Source organism: Xyrauchen texanus, chromosome 48 (genome assembly GCF_025860055.1).
Source record: "Xyrauchen texanus isolate HMW12.3.18 chromosome 48, RBS_HiC_50CHRs, whole genome shotgun sequence".
Taxonomy (NCBI): domain Eukaryota; kingdom Metazoa; phylum Chordata; class Actinopteri; order Cypriniformes; family Catostomidae; genus Xyrauchen; species Xyrauchen texanus.
Window position 1 is genome coordinate 20,490,986 of NC_068323.1, and position 16,394 is coordinate 20,507,379.

Below are 16,394 nucleotides of genomic sequence, written 5' to 3' on the forward strand. Positions count from 1 at the left end.
TGGAAAATTAAATGCAAAGAAATTCATATTAGGTAAGTTTTACACTTAATGTTTCAGTATAAATTAGAATTAAGCATAAACACTATCATACATACAACATATGGGGGAACTTTAAGGCACCCATTTTTGCCCAACCCTGCTAAAAAAAATTGGGAATCTCTAGACCAGTTCATCGCTGAACAACTTGGGATGGCTGTACAATTGGATGTCTGGTTGTGTGGAAAACAGAGCGAGAAAAGAGAGAAAGAGTCCCTCCTTTTGCTTTAGCTCGAAATTTGTAATGGTTCTAAGAAGCCCCAGGAGCTAACTCTCAAAACTTGTAAAGCTTTGCCCCATTTTTGTGGTTGTAATCTACATGTGCCATACACTTCATGGAGCTCAGGTGCATTAACCTGAACTTGGGTGGCCTCTGGTGCTTTGGGAGGCATTTTAAATCTAGGTACTTAAACTTAAGTTCTCCAATGGAATTGTGACACTTCTTCGACTCTTAAATGTATGCTGAGATTGAGCACTCCCTCCCCAAAGACTAAATGTGTTTCCATATTCAAAAGAAACTCAGACCACTTTAAGTGGACCAAAAATGAGAAAATGAACCCAGTTCTCTTTGCATTCACACTCTTCCTGGCTTTGAAAGTAGTCAAATCTCATTGTGGTGCATTTTAGTTGTGACTGGATCTCGGTCTACTTTCCACCCACATTGTTGTTCTTTAGGGACCTGGACTAATACAACATAATTTGTATCTTCTGATTATTATTACATTTTATCATTAAATATGTAATCATTTTATTCATTTTTTCACTTTGATTAACATCACAACACTCTAGAGCTTTCATAAAGGGCAGTCCTGCTTGTTGGACCAAGGTGGTAAAGAGTTGACTGAAGTGCAATCCCTGTGTATCCCACAATTTCTGTGCTCCACCCTTATCTACCAGCCCCCATCAATATGAAGATCGTTCCTCTACAAAGAGGACTCAGACTGGGAAAACTTACCAGGCAGGACCTGGGTGGCCATGGGCTGTGCCATGGGGGCAAGACCCTGCTGCATGGACAATTGATGCAACTTGGCCAACTGCAATAGAGAGAGAGAGAAAAGTAGATCACTTTAGTTTGTGTGAAAGGGTTTATTTACTCTTATCAGAGACCACAGCTGAGGTTTGAGTCATACAGATCTTCATTCAAACAAGTTAAACAGGCTCATCTAATTCACAGAAGGACACTTAACATTTTCTCAAGTTATTCAGCACAATATTTATTTCTCCTCTTACCTCTGAGTGTGGAATGCCATATTGGTTTTGTACAGTATACGCCTGGAAAAGGAACAGAGACAGGTGTTGAAATGGACTGGTGTTAGGAAAAACGGATTAATTTACTAATTGTGTGTGAAACACAGCGTGATGACTGATTTATTGGAGTTTTGGTGCTTTTAGTCCCATGTCTGAGAATTTACCCCAATTACTTTCTTAATAACTGTTTCTGGGAATCTACGTCTTATCCAATTTTTGTGAGAACGCACATTTTTTTTATTGAATATCCTGTCTCCCTCAGAATTCACATTACTGAATTAAATAGGTAGCAAATGTAGTTTCATGGAAGTTTTAAGACTTCTGTAAGTCATGGGCCTGGGTAGCTCAGCAAGACGGTGACGACCACACATGGAGTCACAAGTCTGAATCCAGGGCGTGCTGAGTGACTCCACTCAGGCTTCCTAAGCAAACAATTGGCCCGGTTGCTAGGGTGGGTATAGACATGTTGGGTTAACCTCCTCGTGGTCGCTATAATGTGTGGTTCTCGCTCTCGGTGGGGCACGTGATGAGTTGTGTGTGGATGCCGTGGAGAATAGCATGAAGCCTCCACACGTTCTACGTCTCCATGGTAACACGCTCAAGCCACGTGATAAGATACAAGGATTGATGGTCTCAGACATGGTCTCAGAACTGAGATTCGTCCTCCACCACCCAGATTGAGGCAAGTCACTACACCACCATTGGGAATTGGGCATTCCAAATTGGGGAGAAAAAGGGAGTAATGGACATAATGGAGTTAACGTACATTATGTCATTTGTGAAAGTAAAAAGTTACTACTTGAGTACTCTTTTAATTGGATACTTTATTACTCTTTCTCAAGTAATTATTTATGTTAGTTCTTTTGCTTGAGTATAGTTTTTGGGTACTCAACCCACCTATATATATATATATATATACACACAAAGTAGTAAGGCAATTAAGATATTTCACAAAAGCATTTGTCTTAAGTTGGTTAATTATATCTTATATCAGTGTGTCAATAGGAAATACAAATGTTAGACTCCCAAATATTACTTTTGCTAATAGAAAAGATTAGAAGAACAGGGAGCCCTGCAACAGATGTCGTGGCCCCCACAGACCCCCCCCACCCCCCCCCACTGAACATTGTGTCAGTCTGAGATTACATAAAGAGACAGAAGCAATTGAGACAGCATTAGAAGCAATAGATCTCTAAGAAGCTTGGAGCATCCTATCTGCCAACAACCAAGAAACGTTATCCAGGTGTACCTAAGAGAATTGGTGCTGTTTTAAAGGCAAAGGTGGCCACACCGAATATTGATTTCGCTTTTTCATATTTGCTGGACTTTTTGAAGACATCCTCACAATGCAACATTTATCACAAGTGCCTAAAACTTTTGCACAGTACTGTATATATGTTTATGAGCTCATGTTTGTCGCATCAATATATCATGATTTGGGAATAACCTTAAAAATGTTAAAACAGCAATTAAAATCCTGATTTCCATGATATGTCCCTTTAAACCATCACAGATGCAGCTGTAAAGAGTGCATATATTAAACGAGGAGAACTCCTAATCAAGGCCTCAACATCAAAGAGAATGAGAAGCCATATAGCCAGACAAAAAAGCTATGCAGAATGCAACGTGCTGCTCCCATAGGTCTTGCATTAGCCTGTTCAAAAGTTTAAACACGTGGAGAAGAGAGGAGCGAGAATGGAGAGACACAGAGAGAAAAACAGGGAAGGATAAAATACAGTAGGTGTATACATTAAAAAGATCAGTGATGCAGAAATGGCAGTTCTTGTTGAAGACAAACCTTAGTTTATGTCTCTGGCAGTTGAGTTAATGGAAATGATTGGTCACAGCTCGCAAAGGCTCTCAACGTTGTTTGGGGAAAAACATGACCCTTCTTTGTCAGGACGGATTTAGCCTGTCTCTCGAGGTGAGTTTAGAGTCCTGAGGGCAGCTGGGAATAACTGGTACGTAATTGCCACCCCTTTTGCTATCCCTATCCTCTATGTCCCTCTTTTCTCTTTCAATTTAAGCTGAACTTTTTTCAATAAATGTTTTGTTCCATCAGACATCTGAGCCTGAAATCTCCTACACCTTATTAAGATATTTCTAAAAATGGCCTTGGTTTCTGTGTGGAAAATGCAATTTTCAGAGCATTCCCTGTTGAATGTTAGAACAACATTACACTTTATAATCAGTTTTTATGTTGTTTTTATGATTATTTTTTTTTGCAACTTTGGGTGGGAAGGACAAAAGGTAACAGAAAAAGTGGGCGGAGCTTGGTTTAAAAAGAATCCTCATTATTTCTTCCCTTCATTGAGCTCAGCACACTGGTAAATAATGTAGAAAAGCATTAATCTAAGCATTAAACCTGGCTAAGGCAGTTAAGACTGTGTAATCCTAATGCACACACACACACACACACACACACACGCACACATGTGGGGCCTTCATTAGCAAGAGCTGCCGTGATGCTGTCAGTCCCCTGGCAGACAGCACTTACTGTATATCTGCTCATTTAAGAGAATGCCAGAGCTTGGGCCTGCCACCTTGCTCCAGGCAGCTCTCCAGGACAAGCATCGTGTGTACGTGAGTGTGTATTGTCACATGGTGGCCCATTTTAGCCCTCAGATCAGAACATCAGTCAGCGAGTACTGAGATGTAAAGGGGTCTGTGACAGGGCAGAGGGCGGTGCCGGGTCGTGATGCTACACACCCGGCCCCTAATAAGGCTAATCAAGCCTCAGAAAGGGAAAAAGGCCGACTGAAGACTGCAATGGGACAAAGAGAGAGATTTTCGGACAGCTGTCCGACACCTTTGTGTTTTTGTCTTTTTGTTTATTTTTTCATTAAACTACTATTTATATCTTCAAGCTGGCTCTTGCCTCCTCCTTGCCCATCCTAATCCCTTTACCCTAGTACCGAAATCCGGGAAGGTGGAGGGATGTGACGTAGTAGAGTCCTCGCCACTACCATCCACCCCAACGGAGCAGCCGCTGCCATCCACCGGAGGACGGAGGAGCCCGGCCACCTGTAAGCGGGAGACCCCTACCGCCCACCAAAAACGCGGCAGGGTGTTCCGTCCACCAAGGCACGGAGGTCTGCCTCTGATCCGTCTGTGGAGGCATGGCTATCATCAATTAGAAGGTAGAGGAATGGCCGAGGACCAAGCTACGGTGTATCGGACATCCGGCGAGAAATAGTTTTTTTTTTCTCTCTCTCTCTCTCTCTCTCTCTCTCTCTCTGTCTCCTCTCTCCCACTGCCACTCTGTGTTGGCCTTTCCCTCTCTTTTTTAACAGGGATGACCTGCCGGAAAGATGGGGCGTTAGGCACGCCACTCCCCAGGGAGAGGGGAGGCTTGTACGTCATGCCGGGGGCTCCCCGGCCTGAGAAAATGCGGGAGGAATGTGACAGGGTGGAGGGCGGGGCCGGGTAGTAAAGCTACACACCCGGCCCCTAATCAGGCTAATCAAGTTTGGAATCCCTTTACAGGGTCATTCCAAACCTGTATGATTTTCTTTCTCTATAGAACACAAAAAGATGTTCTGAAGAATTTTCACATTTACATTCACACTCAAACATACATAAACACAATATCAATGACTTGGCCTTCATATTTTGTGCCTCCAGGCCATGATAAACATTCTCTCACCTGCATGTTAAACTGCTCGCTGAGGGATGGGTGATGTTATCAACAGAGTTGAACTACTCCTTTTAAGCTTCAGAGCATTACACATACGCTGATAATTGTGAGCCCAAAACACCTCAACCGCAAGTCCAGAGATTATCAGTCATTTATACTCTCACAGTATCCTGAAGTGAACTTTCCTCATCTGCATAGAATTCTAAAGCTGTGAACCATCCAGAAAGGGTATTTTCTCCTCACAGAAACTTTAGTGATAAGCGCCTAGTACAGTTTGAGAAAAAAAAAATGCTTTTTTGTTCCGCCCTATAAATAATATTTCCAAGTCTGCAAACTCAAAGAGCAAGATGAAATATCAGGACAGGGGTGATTTTAAGGCTCCATGAAATAAAAAATGTGTTTTGTGGTTATTAGTTTTGAGGCCATCTATAAGCTAGTGAACTCCTAAAAGTTGCATTTAAAATGTAGTCTTTCTCTTCCATGAAAACAAGCCAGTAATATTGATAACTCATCTTGAACTACACAGATTTGTGTCCACTCAAAAGCTCTCTAGAATAAAAAAATGTTGTTCCTCCCAATACCATCCACAACTGACAAGCAAATAGAAAAAACTGCCAAACATAGAGTATTTTTGTCATTTTCCAGTAAAATTATCTCAACTTTTTTGACTTGAAAAGCAAAATTGTATCCCATATAGCACATGTACATCACTAAGATGTCTACTTAAGAATGTTTCATCTGGAAAGCATCTGTTTACATCAGTTTACATAGTTTACATCAGTTTACATAGCATCTGTTTACATCAGTTTACATAGTTTAAACTAAAAGCTATTGGGTATTTTTAAGGGATATTCCCTTAAATTCCCTTAAAATGCTTGTCAAGTCATTCATTTTATAAATGTCAAAGGGCCTAAGACAACCTTGGGGGACACCATTTACTGTATCTAATGCCTGTACGGTTTAAAAAGCATTACAAAATCAATACAATTGCAAGTGGTTGGAGGTAAAGCCATGCGCAAATGGAATGTCAACTACAAAAGCAAAAATATCTCAAGTCAACAGTAACTGGTATATTGTCACGCTCCATTGCTCATGTGGGGAGGACACTGGCTGCAACATGCGGCAAGAGGAATGACAGAGGGGAACGGAATTCCCACCTCCATGCAGGGGCGGAAAAGGCAAATAAAGAAAGAGTGGGAAGCATGTCTTCCTGTATTAGACTTCATGGATAAATGATACTCACTTGTTGCAGATCCAGTCCTCCCTGAGCCACTGAGAAAAGTGGGTGAGACGCAAACTCTGATGTTTCGAAAACCTTAAAAAGGCAAATAGGGGACATAGACACAAACCTAGGCTTAATTGCATGTCATCACTATTGTGAATATACATATACACATGTGTATTAGTTCATGTTTTGTTGTTATTGCTTTCATAGAACACAAAAGTGACCGTATGTCATGCCAGTGGCATTGGTTCCGGAAGTATTCGTTCCATTCATTCAAAAAAGAGTTTTGTCTTGAATGAAACCAACTGAATGGTTGAGACGAATCTGAGATTAATTAGTACCTTTGATTAGTATGAAGTCAATGTTGAGTTCTCTTAACGTGATACCCATTTGCATGGTAACAATGACTTTTCGGATTGGTTGAGATCTCTTAGGATTCTGGGTAGTGTAGTTTTTTCATCAGGAATTTGGCTTTGTTTTTATGAAGTTGAATCAAGCAGACTTCGGGCTTCTCCAGAAGCATGTCATTATTTAACAAAGTAAAGCCCATTAAAGTTTTTAAAGTTATCTGTGTAATCATTAACATTTTTTTTTTTTTGTTCGTTTTTCTATGGAAAAAAACGAATGGGATTTTTATTTTCTGAACCCGACTGTTGAACTCTATTACCATTAAGTGTGATTTGCATACAGACAGAAAGGCGTTAATGTGGGGAAAAAAAAATGTGTTCTCTGACATGAAGCAATGATCATTAATTTCATTATTGGACATTAATCTTGCTTGTGTCTTGACAGACTACTGACGCTGTGTTATTACTACGCAAGTCAAAGTTTTTGCCACTTCGATTAATTACACCGCTGGCGAATGACTCCGCAGCACTTTTAATGGTGAGAAATATGATTGAGTCTGATTGATCTTAATACTACTGTTGCTAATGCATAGGCGTGCTGATAATGAATAGCTGTGTCAACATGAATAAACATAACGACAGTTCTAGTCTCTTCTAGAGATGTGATAGAGAATTACGTGAAGTGAATAATGGGACAACCAGATGCATTAATGAGTCAAACAATAGACCTTGGTCAGAATAGATGCCATACTTAATTTGAAAACAAGGCTGTGAGGGATAGATGTACAGTCCGTTCAATGGGCATTCGATTCAATGTGGCAATTTACACAGTAATTCTTTCTGCATGTGTTTACTGAATGATTCCCATTATATTGTTCTGTTGTGTACATGGGTGTCAATCATTAAACCATCAAAACATTGGAAAATATGTCTTCCATAAAAGCAGACGGAATGTAGGGATATTGAGTAAGACAGTGCAACATGTTCGGCCTAGAGCAGAATTTATATCTTGGCTAAACCAGAACAAAACCAACCTTGCTTGCATAAACTGTAACATTGAATTGATAGGTATTCTTGTGAATTAGGTAAGAATGGTGTTCTAAACAATTTAATGAAATATCTTCAGAATGTATTTCTGTGTAAATCGCATTCACAATCGTAAAGGCATTTTTATGAAAATGTTCGCATTTGGTTCAACCCAACAACCTGGCCCGCATTAAGTTACTGTTCTGTTGGGCCCTGCCAGTCATGACGGGATGTTGTGAATGGCTAAGAATGGTTCAATCAGTTCAATGCAACAATTTACGTAAGAATGGTTTATAAGAATGAAATAAACAGAAATGTTGCTTGTGTAACTAAATCAAATCAATTTCACGGACGGCTAAGACCATTGTGGATCATCTTGGTGTTTAATACAGCATTGTCCACTCAACGTGTTTACATGAACATTCTTACGCGAACGTCGGCGATGGAGAACAGGGTGGCGTATGCCGCGACTTAGGACCCCCCTGCAGCCACAGGCCCTAGGGCTTAAGCCCTCGTAAGACCATGCGTTAATGTGGCCCTGCTTCAAATGTAAGAGTAGTTTTACGCTTTTAATTAGCTTGGAAAGCCATTATTAATTAATTAATTAATAAATGTAACATAATTAAATTGCTGAATCTGGCAAATACGTCTGAATAGTTTTCAAAATGATTTTTTAAAACCCAAGCATTTGTAGATCTTCATAAAACTTGTTTACGTTGTTGGATTCAGTATGGCAGTATATGCAGGACTGGTTTTATGAATGAATTACATGAATGGACTGTACTTTCATGCCTCACCAACTTGTTTTTGTTCTTCCTAAATTAAATATGCCATCTAAGACTCTTAAAATATGTGTTAGATGAAGACAAGAAGCTTTTACATTACAGTATTATGAAAGTGTTAACTAATAATTGGGGCTAAATTGCAATAAATTGGTCTATGAATGTCACGTTTACGTATTGCAAGCTGCAAATTCAGTATATGTGGTTTGCAATACTTGGACAAAACATTTGTTTTCAGTCTATGACATTAATGAGAACAGACACAACAAACAAGCTTCAAATATATTTCATAACACAGACAGCCCCTCCACTAACACTGTTCCTGATGAACAGACTCACTTTATTAAAGGAAATTGAGGCATCTTGCTGTCAGCTGTATGAAGATGTGCAGATGTACAACATTAGATATCAGCTGAATATCAACAGTTTCAGCTCACACAGCATGTTTAAAGGTGGGTTTTATGCTTTTGTAGATGTTAATTGTACCTGCTTTGTCCCAGCAATAATTTTTGAATGAATGGGGATTCAATTTGAGACACTTGTGCTTTATTCACACTGCACACAAATCTGACCTGTTTGTTCAGACAGTGTAGTCACTATTTGGTGTATCTACATAGTTTCTCATAGTAATTTTTCAGAACTACAGGAAGAGACATAAGAGCTGCCGTTGTGGAAATAGAGCACAGGAAACTGAAAAATTGGCCTCATGTCTATCGTGATTTCTTGCCATTGAGCTGAAGATGCATGAGAGAACATAAGTGACAGCATTTATGCATATATTGTACTATGAATCATATTTTGCTCTATGAGGAAAGATTGAGCGAAAAGGAGTATATTTTGGTTCAGGCACTTCCTGGAGACGCATTCCAAAAATCGAATTTACTTGGATTTCGAACAACATCTGGATGTTGTTTGGATGGGGCTTTAAAACATTGGATTTCAGACTACAAAAATCTGTTTTTTGCTGCGTGACTGAACGAAGCAAGAGACGGTTTAACCCGAGACAGAGCACTTGTATTCAAATAAATTAAAGAAATTGAAACACCCAATATGGCAGGTGTACAAAAACAAATCCCGCCTTGAGGGTAAACAACCCAGTCACATTTTAGATACAGATATACAGATGTCAGTCTGCTCGAGAACACGCATACACATTAGCTGCACCAGCCTGATACAAATATTGCTTTTAGCTTTATGATACCATTGTTGTTAGATTTTAATGATGATTTGCAAATGTAGATGCGAATGCTTGCTCAACACAATGTAAGGGGGTGGTAGAGTTAGATTTTAATTTCTGTGCCATTTAACCAATTGCACTATTTTCCTGGAGTTACAAACATAACACTAATGCCCCCAATAGTGCCCCTTGTGGCAACACTGAGAATGCAATGCGTACTTGTGTTACGGTATTTGAAAACCGCGATGTGGGAAATTAAGTTTGTATAGCTAGAAGCATGTGTGTTAACGTTCTTGCATAGAATATGTTTCAGGTATTAAAAATGACGTTTTGCCAGGTTTTACCTGATTTCCAGCAAGAAGAACTGTTCCTGGAGCAGGGCTTGGGCGGTATGGAATTGTAGCACCCTTTGGAGGAGACTGCAAACAAAGTGAAGCAATTGTTCATTTAAACTCCGGACCTTAAAGATTCAACCTCAATATGACTATCATATTCGGCTCATGTAGCAATAGCACTAAAAGTTCTTGCGCAATTCAAAGTTTCTCTTTACCTAAGGCATTTGTACTGCATTAAGGACAGAGAGTCATTTGGACATATTGTCCTAATGAGTTGAAATGCTGACACGGTGCACAAATGCATTTATCGATCAGCTCTTCATTGGATCTCTTAAAAGCATACCATTATCCTCTACAGGAAGTCATTAGGCTGGATTATTTCATAATGCTATTGAGAGCATTAATGCTTGCTCATGATATGGAAAACTTGCAATGAAATGCAGAAGGGTTTCTAAACTCACATGCCTTCTGTGGCTTGGGGAATAAAGTGTGCTCCGAGCATGTTTTCTTTGGTTAAAGTCAATGATACAACAATGGAATTCTACGAGCCTGTTGTTCATAGCCAAATTATGGCTCTATTCAAAAACCTAGTGAGCTCCTTTTCTACTTAGGAAGCTGCCTTCTAAGTCATCATCCTAACTGAAATCGAATCTAAGTAAACAACTCAATGTAGCACACGCTCCCCACAAAATGGCGCTACTCACATTAGAACATTTGGCATTAGCATGTTGCTAAGCTAACAAAGTAAAAAGAAAACAGTAATATTGGGTAAAATGGTCATTTTTTATTACATTCAACTATTTTTATTGATAATTGTAAACTACTAAGGGAAGTGTTAGCTAGCTATTTCTTTTCATATGTCCAATCCAACAATAAAACATAAGAGTTCAAGAGGCCTGAACAGGGCTGATGAGAAAAAAATCTAATAAAACAGTAAAACACATCCCCCACAATTGCTCAACCAAACAAAAAGAATCGTTTTAAATATTCATTGAGTGACTTTGCATAATTTGCATCCTGGAGCAGACAGCTGAGGACTTTTAAAATGGGGCATGTAGCCGTCAACAATAAGCCCAGTCTTCCAGCCCTTTAACAATGAAACAGGAATGAGCGGGATGCATGCACTACAATTCCACTGCTTAAGAAGTCAAATCTTTTTCTTAAATCATCTGTATGCAAAGAAAACCATTTGAGAGCAAATCTATTGAAAGAACTACGACAGTGTTACTCATAATTCATCATTACTGAAATGATTTTTAATGTGTGGTTAGTTAGATACAAGTATTTGTCAGCTGTAAAAAAGCAATAAAAAAATCTGTTAAGGCTACAGAAAATGATTTCATACATTTTGTTTGAACCATATTAAAAGCTACAAAAGAAAGTCAGTATGCCATTTTTGACGTAAGGAAGCCTATGAAGTCTTCCACTATCATTTTTCAAGGCCAATGCACGCATACAAATACTGTTATTGAAGAAAATGGATCTGTTATGCTGTAGAGTGTAATTACCTCAAGTATTACAGTGCAGATGAGTTTGACACACTGTATAATGGCGTCCTGGCTGCCAGATATCGTCACTCCTCTCTCTGTGGAGTTAGGGAGCAGATCTCCCGCCACCTGTACCTGAGCCCCTGTTTTCTGCCACAGTAAAGAAGAACTGACCATTAGTAAACACGTTGCCTAGTATTCAGCTGGGGACCTATCATTGTCTCATATTGTTTGAAATTAAGGTAATTCGAATACTAAGGCTGGCTAATGCTAATCCAAGCCCTAACCCAACCCTGGCAAGAAAACATTTCGCGTTCAAATTATATATTTATATTTACATTTACATTTATGCATTTGGCAGACGCTTTTATCCAAAGCGACTTACAGTGCACTTATTACAGGACAATCCATCCGGAGCAACCTGGAGTTAAGTGCCTTACTCAAGGACACAATGGTGGTGGCTGTAGGGATCGAACCAGCAACCTTCTGATTACCAGTTCAGCGCTTAAGCCCAGTGGGTTTTAGCCCACTATGCCACCACCACAAAAAATACTCATTTTTCATTTTTTGCAGTGTGATAATATATTTGAGAGTAGAACATAACTTATCCCATGTTAATCCATTATACAAATTTCCATTACTTTAAGGATTTTATTCATTTCCATGAGTTTTCCAGTTCTGTAAACCACAATTCAAAAAAATTCCTGACATTTCCAGGTTTTTTTATGACTGTGAGAACTTTGAGGTGGTCCACAAAAGCAGGTTTTGCTGCATTTAGCTCCTAACTTGTAATTATTTTAGAAAATTTGTTTCCAATGTATAGCTAGGTAAGAACATTCATACTCAAAAGCACAGAGTTTCTGTGAAAAACACTATTATCTAAAATTTGCTTTACCAAATCTCATAAAGCAAAAATGAAGGGCTAAAAACGCATTCTGCCATGTTACTTGCCACTGCTAATATGAAAGCTTCTGACAACCCAACAAACTCACTCCCATTCAAAACTGACTTTCGTGCTTTGATTAGCTTAACATACTTGCTATTAACCAAACTCTAACCCACACCCCAAATGCATTAGCAAACACTCCACATTTAGCGTTGTGGACCATTCAACATTACCTCATACCATACTGACAGCCCAGAAACCATAAATGTAAAATAAATGGGTTTTTACTGGCATCCAAACTCATTAAATATGCAACAGAGCAAGCAGTCCTAATATATAAGTCCTCTATGGGCAGGAGGGAAAGACAGTGAATTGGAAAGCTTGTTACACTGGCACTCACCTCTCTTATCTCTTTGATTTTGGAGCCACCCTTGCCGATGAGAGAACCGCACTGACTGGCTGGGATGACCAATCGCAGTGTGACTGGAGGCTTACTGGTGACTGTGCCGTTTGCCACAAGAGCAGCCAAATCCTTGAAGGCCAAAAGCAGAAAATTGACAATATGTTTAATTGACAGTCCTGATGTAGCAATTATGGCATCCTACAAAGAGTTCAGATTTAGATTTGGAGCAGCATAACACAGTGGTTAATGTTCAGGTTAAAATTCAGGTTTGAACCCTGTAATATGGGATATACAGTATATGCTATCACCATTGCTCCCTTGAAAAAATTATATAATTGAAAAAACTACAACACACTTTTAATGCCTCTGAATTAAACTAAATAAAATAAAAAAAAAGATGATTCTAGGCTTTTAAACTTGTGAAAATGCCACCAGACAACAATAACAGACGGCTGTTTGACCTCATTCTTAAAGGTGGAGTGTCATTTTAATCCAATACACTTTTTCAAATTCCACAAATATCTCTTCATGGTCCGCTAGCTGTCTCTAAAAAACTCTGATCCACACAACACTATTGCGCATACATGAATTGGGGGGTGGAGCTTCAGAAGGAGCACTGAGGGGAGGGGGCGTGTTTGTTTAGCTGTTGAGTTCAAATATCAGCAGTCTTTCTCAGGAATCGCTTACTCCACAGAGTGAAAAATTTTAAATGAAATGGAATTTTTGTTTTAATATTTTTAATATTTTTCTATTATAACCATGGTGTTGTGGTAATGAGAACAATGAAGGTAAATATAGGCCTCATTTTCATATAATGTATGCTCATCGACCACTTTATTAGGAGAACTTTGGTTCTAATAAGTGATCAATGTGGTCTTCTGTTATTGTAGCTAGTCCGCCTCAAGGTTTGACACGTTGTGCATTCTGAGATGCTATTCTGCTCACTACAATTGTACAGAGGGGTTATCTGAGTTACTGTAGTCTGTCTCTCAGCTCGACACGGCATCCACACTGATCTGTTTTTGAATCTCAGTTTTTAAAACTGTTGTCTGTTACCTGATGCTATCATTTTCCAAAGTATGGTACTAGATAGTTTCGAAAGTCTGGTTTCCTTCAGTGGAGGAAAACGTAATTCTAGAGTTGATGAGAGGCAAAAACGTAGGGAAATCACTGCGTTTTCAAACAAAAATGCATTTGTGTGGATGTGGTCAGTGTTTACTAGGTTCAGTGTAGTTTTACTTTTATAGTATATTTAGCTTTTATTTTAGTTTTAGTATTTTAAGGCTCTGAAAGTTAATGCATTTACTGATATCATTAAACTATGCTTGGCACTGTTACATTTCTTAGGACCATCTAGTGATATCGCTATCTAGTGGCATTTTCATGTTTAATGAAGATGGAATGTAAAGGTTTCAAATTGCATAATATACTTTTATATGGACATGGCCATAGAGTGAAAACTAACAAAAACAAAAGCTGATTGAAAGGACAAATTGAAAAATAACTACAAACAAAAATACAGCCCCAATTAATACCAAAAAACAACAAATTCCAATTGTTGTTGAGATTTGTTGGATTGGATCAGTGTGTTAACTCGGTTGGTGTTTGTTGGGTCAGTGTGAAAATTACAATCATGTTCCCCAACATTGTAAATCCAACAGCTAACTTTAATGTGTTTGAAATGTTGCAGTTTTTTGGGCCAGTGTTAACCAGCCTTTAGTTGAAAAATATGGATATACAGTATATAATGTATCTTAATAATTGTGAGTTAAGGATTTTCACTCCCTTGATTCATAATATTTTATTATTTTCTTTTTAAATTCTCCCCTGTTCTCCCCAATTTGGAATGCCCAATTCCCAATGCGCTCCAAGTCCTTGTAGTGGCATAGTGACTCGCCTCAATCAGGGTGGCGGAGGACGAAGCTCAGTTGCTCTGCATCTGAGACCGTCAATCCGCACATTTTATCACGTGGCTTGTTGAGCGCATTACCGCGGAGGAGAGAGTGAGAACCACACAGTATAGCGACCACGAAGAGGTTAACCCATCGTGACTCTACCCACCCTAGCAACCGGGCCAATTGGTTGTTTAGGAAGCCTGACTGAAGTCACTCAGCACACCCTGGATTCCAACTTACGACTCCAGGTGTGGTAGTCAGCGTCTTTACTTGCTGAGCTACCCAGACCCCCTCCTTGTTTCATTCTTAATCTTAATGCAAGATGTCAAACAAACCCTAAACCTCTCTCCACCCTCATCTCATTTATACCGCCTTCCTGGATAATAAAACATCAATTTAGATATTACTCTCAACAGATTGACTCATTTGCATATTAGGTGTTGGAGGACCTGGCCCAGAATTTATGATGATTTGCAAGGGCCCTTGGCCAGAAGCAATGTAGGATTTTTAAAGATGCAATATAAAGCTGCCAGAGTAGATTTTACCTAAATAACCAAAAAGCCACAAAAATATTTATTTTTATTATCTCGTCCCTCTTTTTCTTAAAAAAAAGAAGAAGCAAAAAAATCGAGGTTACTGTCAGTGTTTTCAGAGATTCAGGACCCAAATCAGAGTGAACAAACCAAAAATTTGATTATTAAACCAAAAATTTGATTATTAAACCAAAAATAATCAAAAACCAACACAAATTACCCCGTAGGGGAAAAACACAAAGTCCAATGCAGAGCTGTATAAAGTTGGGCTGGGGCAGACGTACTGGGAACAGGACCAACCGGGACTGACAGAAGGAAAAACAAACAGGACCGACATGAGACATGAATAAAGCCGAACTGGCACTGGACATCTCACATGAGGAGACTAAAATAGGGTGAGAAATTAAACAGGTTAACAGACAGGGCAGGTGATACAGATTAAGTTAAAATGGGCAAACAAGGGCGGGATTGACACGAGAATTAGAGACAAATGGCAACACAGAAACAAAGCCAAAGCCAAATGCTCTCACAAGACTCAAACAACCGAATGGCATGAGCGCACATATAATAAGGCAATATACGCTCATGCCAGCCGACAGACAAGATGAGAGAAAGTGTAGCAATATCAAACAAAGCAATGCCACACATTCCCACACTAGACAAACGAGACAGGACACCTGTGCGAGAGTTTGGCCACGCACAAACCCGACACCTCAGACCGAAGTGACTGAACCTCAGCACAACGTGAAGACAGCTCGCGACTCAGGCATCCGTGTTCGCGAGAGACAGGCATAAACTATTGATGTGAGTGCATGCCGCCAATATGACATACCATGCAATGCACACACGTCAATAACGGACAGAACGTGGCGCATAAGTGTCCGGATCCCAACACAGACCGAAACCGAACCAGACAGGGAAGTCAGGATCCAGACACCATGCTCCGCACTCGAAACACAAGACAGACCGCAGAGCACATGGCAGGGAAATCAAAACCGAAGCCGTACGCTCTCACAAAGACAGACAACGAAACACATTGTGCATTGACAGTTAGATTTAGTTTGGGGTTTTGGTTGGGGGGGTTCAGATGATACAAATATTATTAATCTTAATTGTATTGCATCCTGTACAGCTGAAAACAACTTGCTTCCCAAAAGGTTTTGGCGCCCCTCCGTGGACATTTCCAAGGCTACTGTCCGTTCACACAGTCAGTGTTTGGGATTGACAACCATATTTACTTACAGGTGTGAGTCTTGAAATGTCCCGTTCATACAACAGCTTGTAGTAGTGGCTTGAACACCGTCAGTATGAACAAACAATCAAAGTCACAACCGTTTTCTAACAGCTGATATTGACGTGACTAAAAGATGGCGACGT

At 39.6% G+C, this 16,394-nt stretch overlaps 1 protein-coding gene across 8 annotated transcripts in view; it reads right to left on the reverse strand.

Moving 5' to 3' along the window:
- The window catches only part of LOC127639373 (poly(rC)-binding protein 4-like), a 163,010-nt gene that overhangs the window by 22,506 nt on the left and 124,110 nt on the right, over positions 1–16,394 (reverse strand). For all 8 annotated transcript variants that reach the window (XM_052121344.1, XM_052121340.1, XM_052121341.1 and 5 more), the window contains 6 exons: positions 12,587–12,718; positions 11,322–11,450; positions 9,823–9,897; positions 6,165–6,236; positions 1,267–1,308; positions 992–1,070 (listed from right to left, as the gene is read on the reverse strand). In XM_052121344.1, the coding sequence (XP_051977304.1) occupies positions 992–1,070; positions 1,267–1,308; positions 6,165–6,236; positions 9,823–9,897; positions 11,322–11,450; positions 12,587–12,718 (529 nt within the window). The remainder of the gene's footprint in view (positions 1–991; positions 1,071–1,266; positions 1,309–6,164; positions 6,237–9,822; positions 9,898–11,321; positions 11,451–12,586; positions 12,719–16,394) is intronic.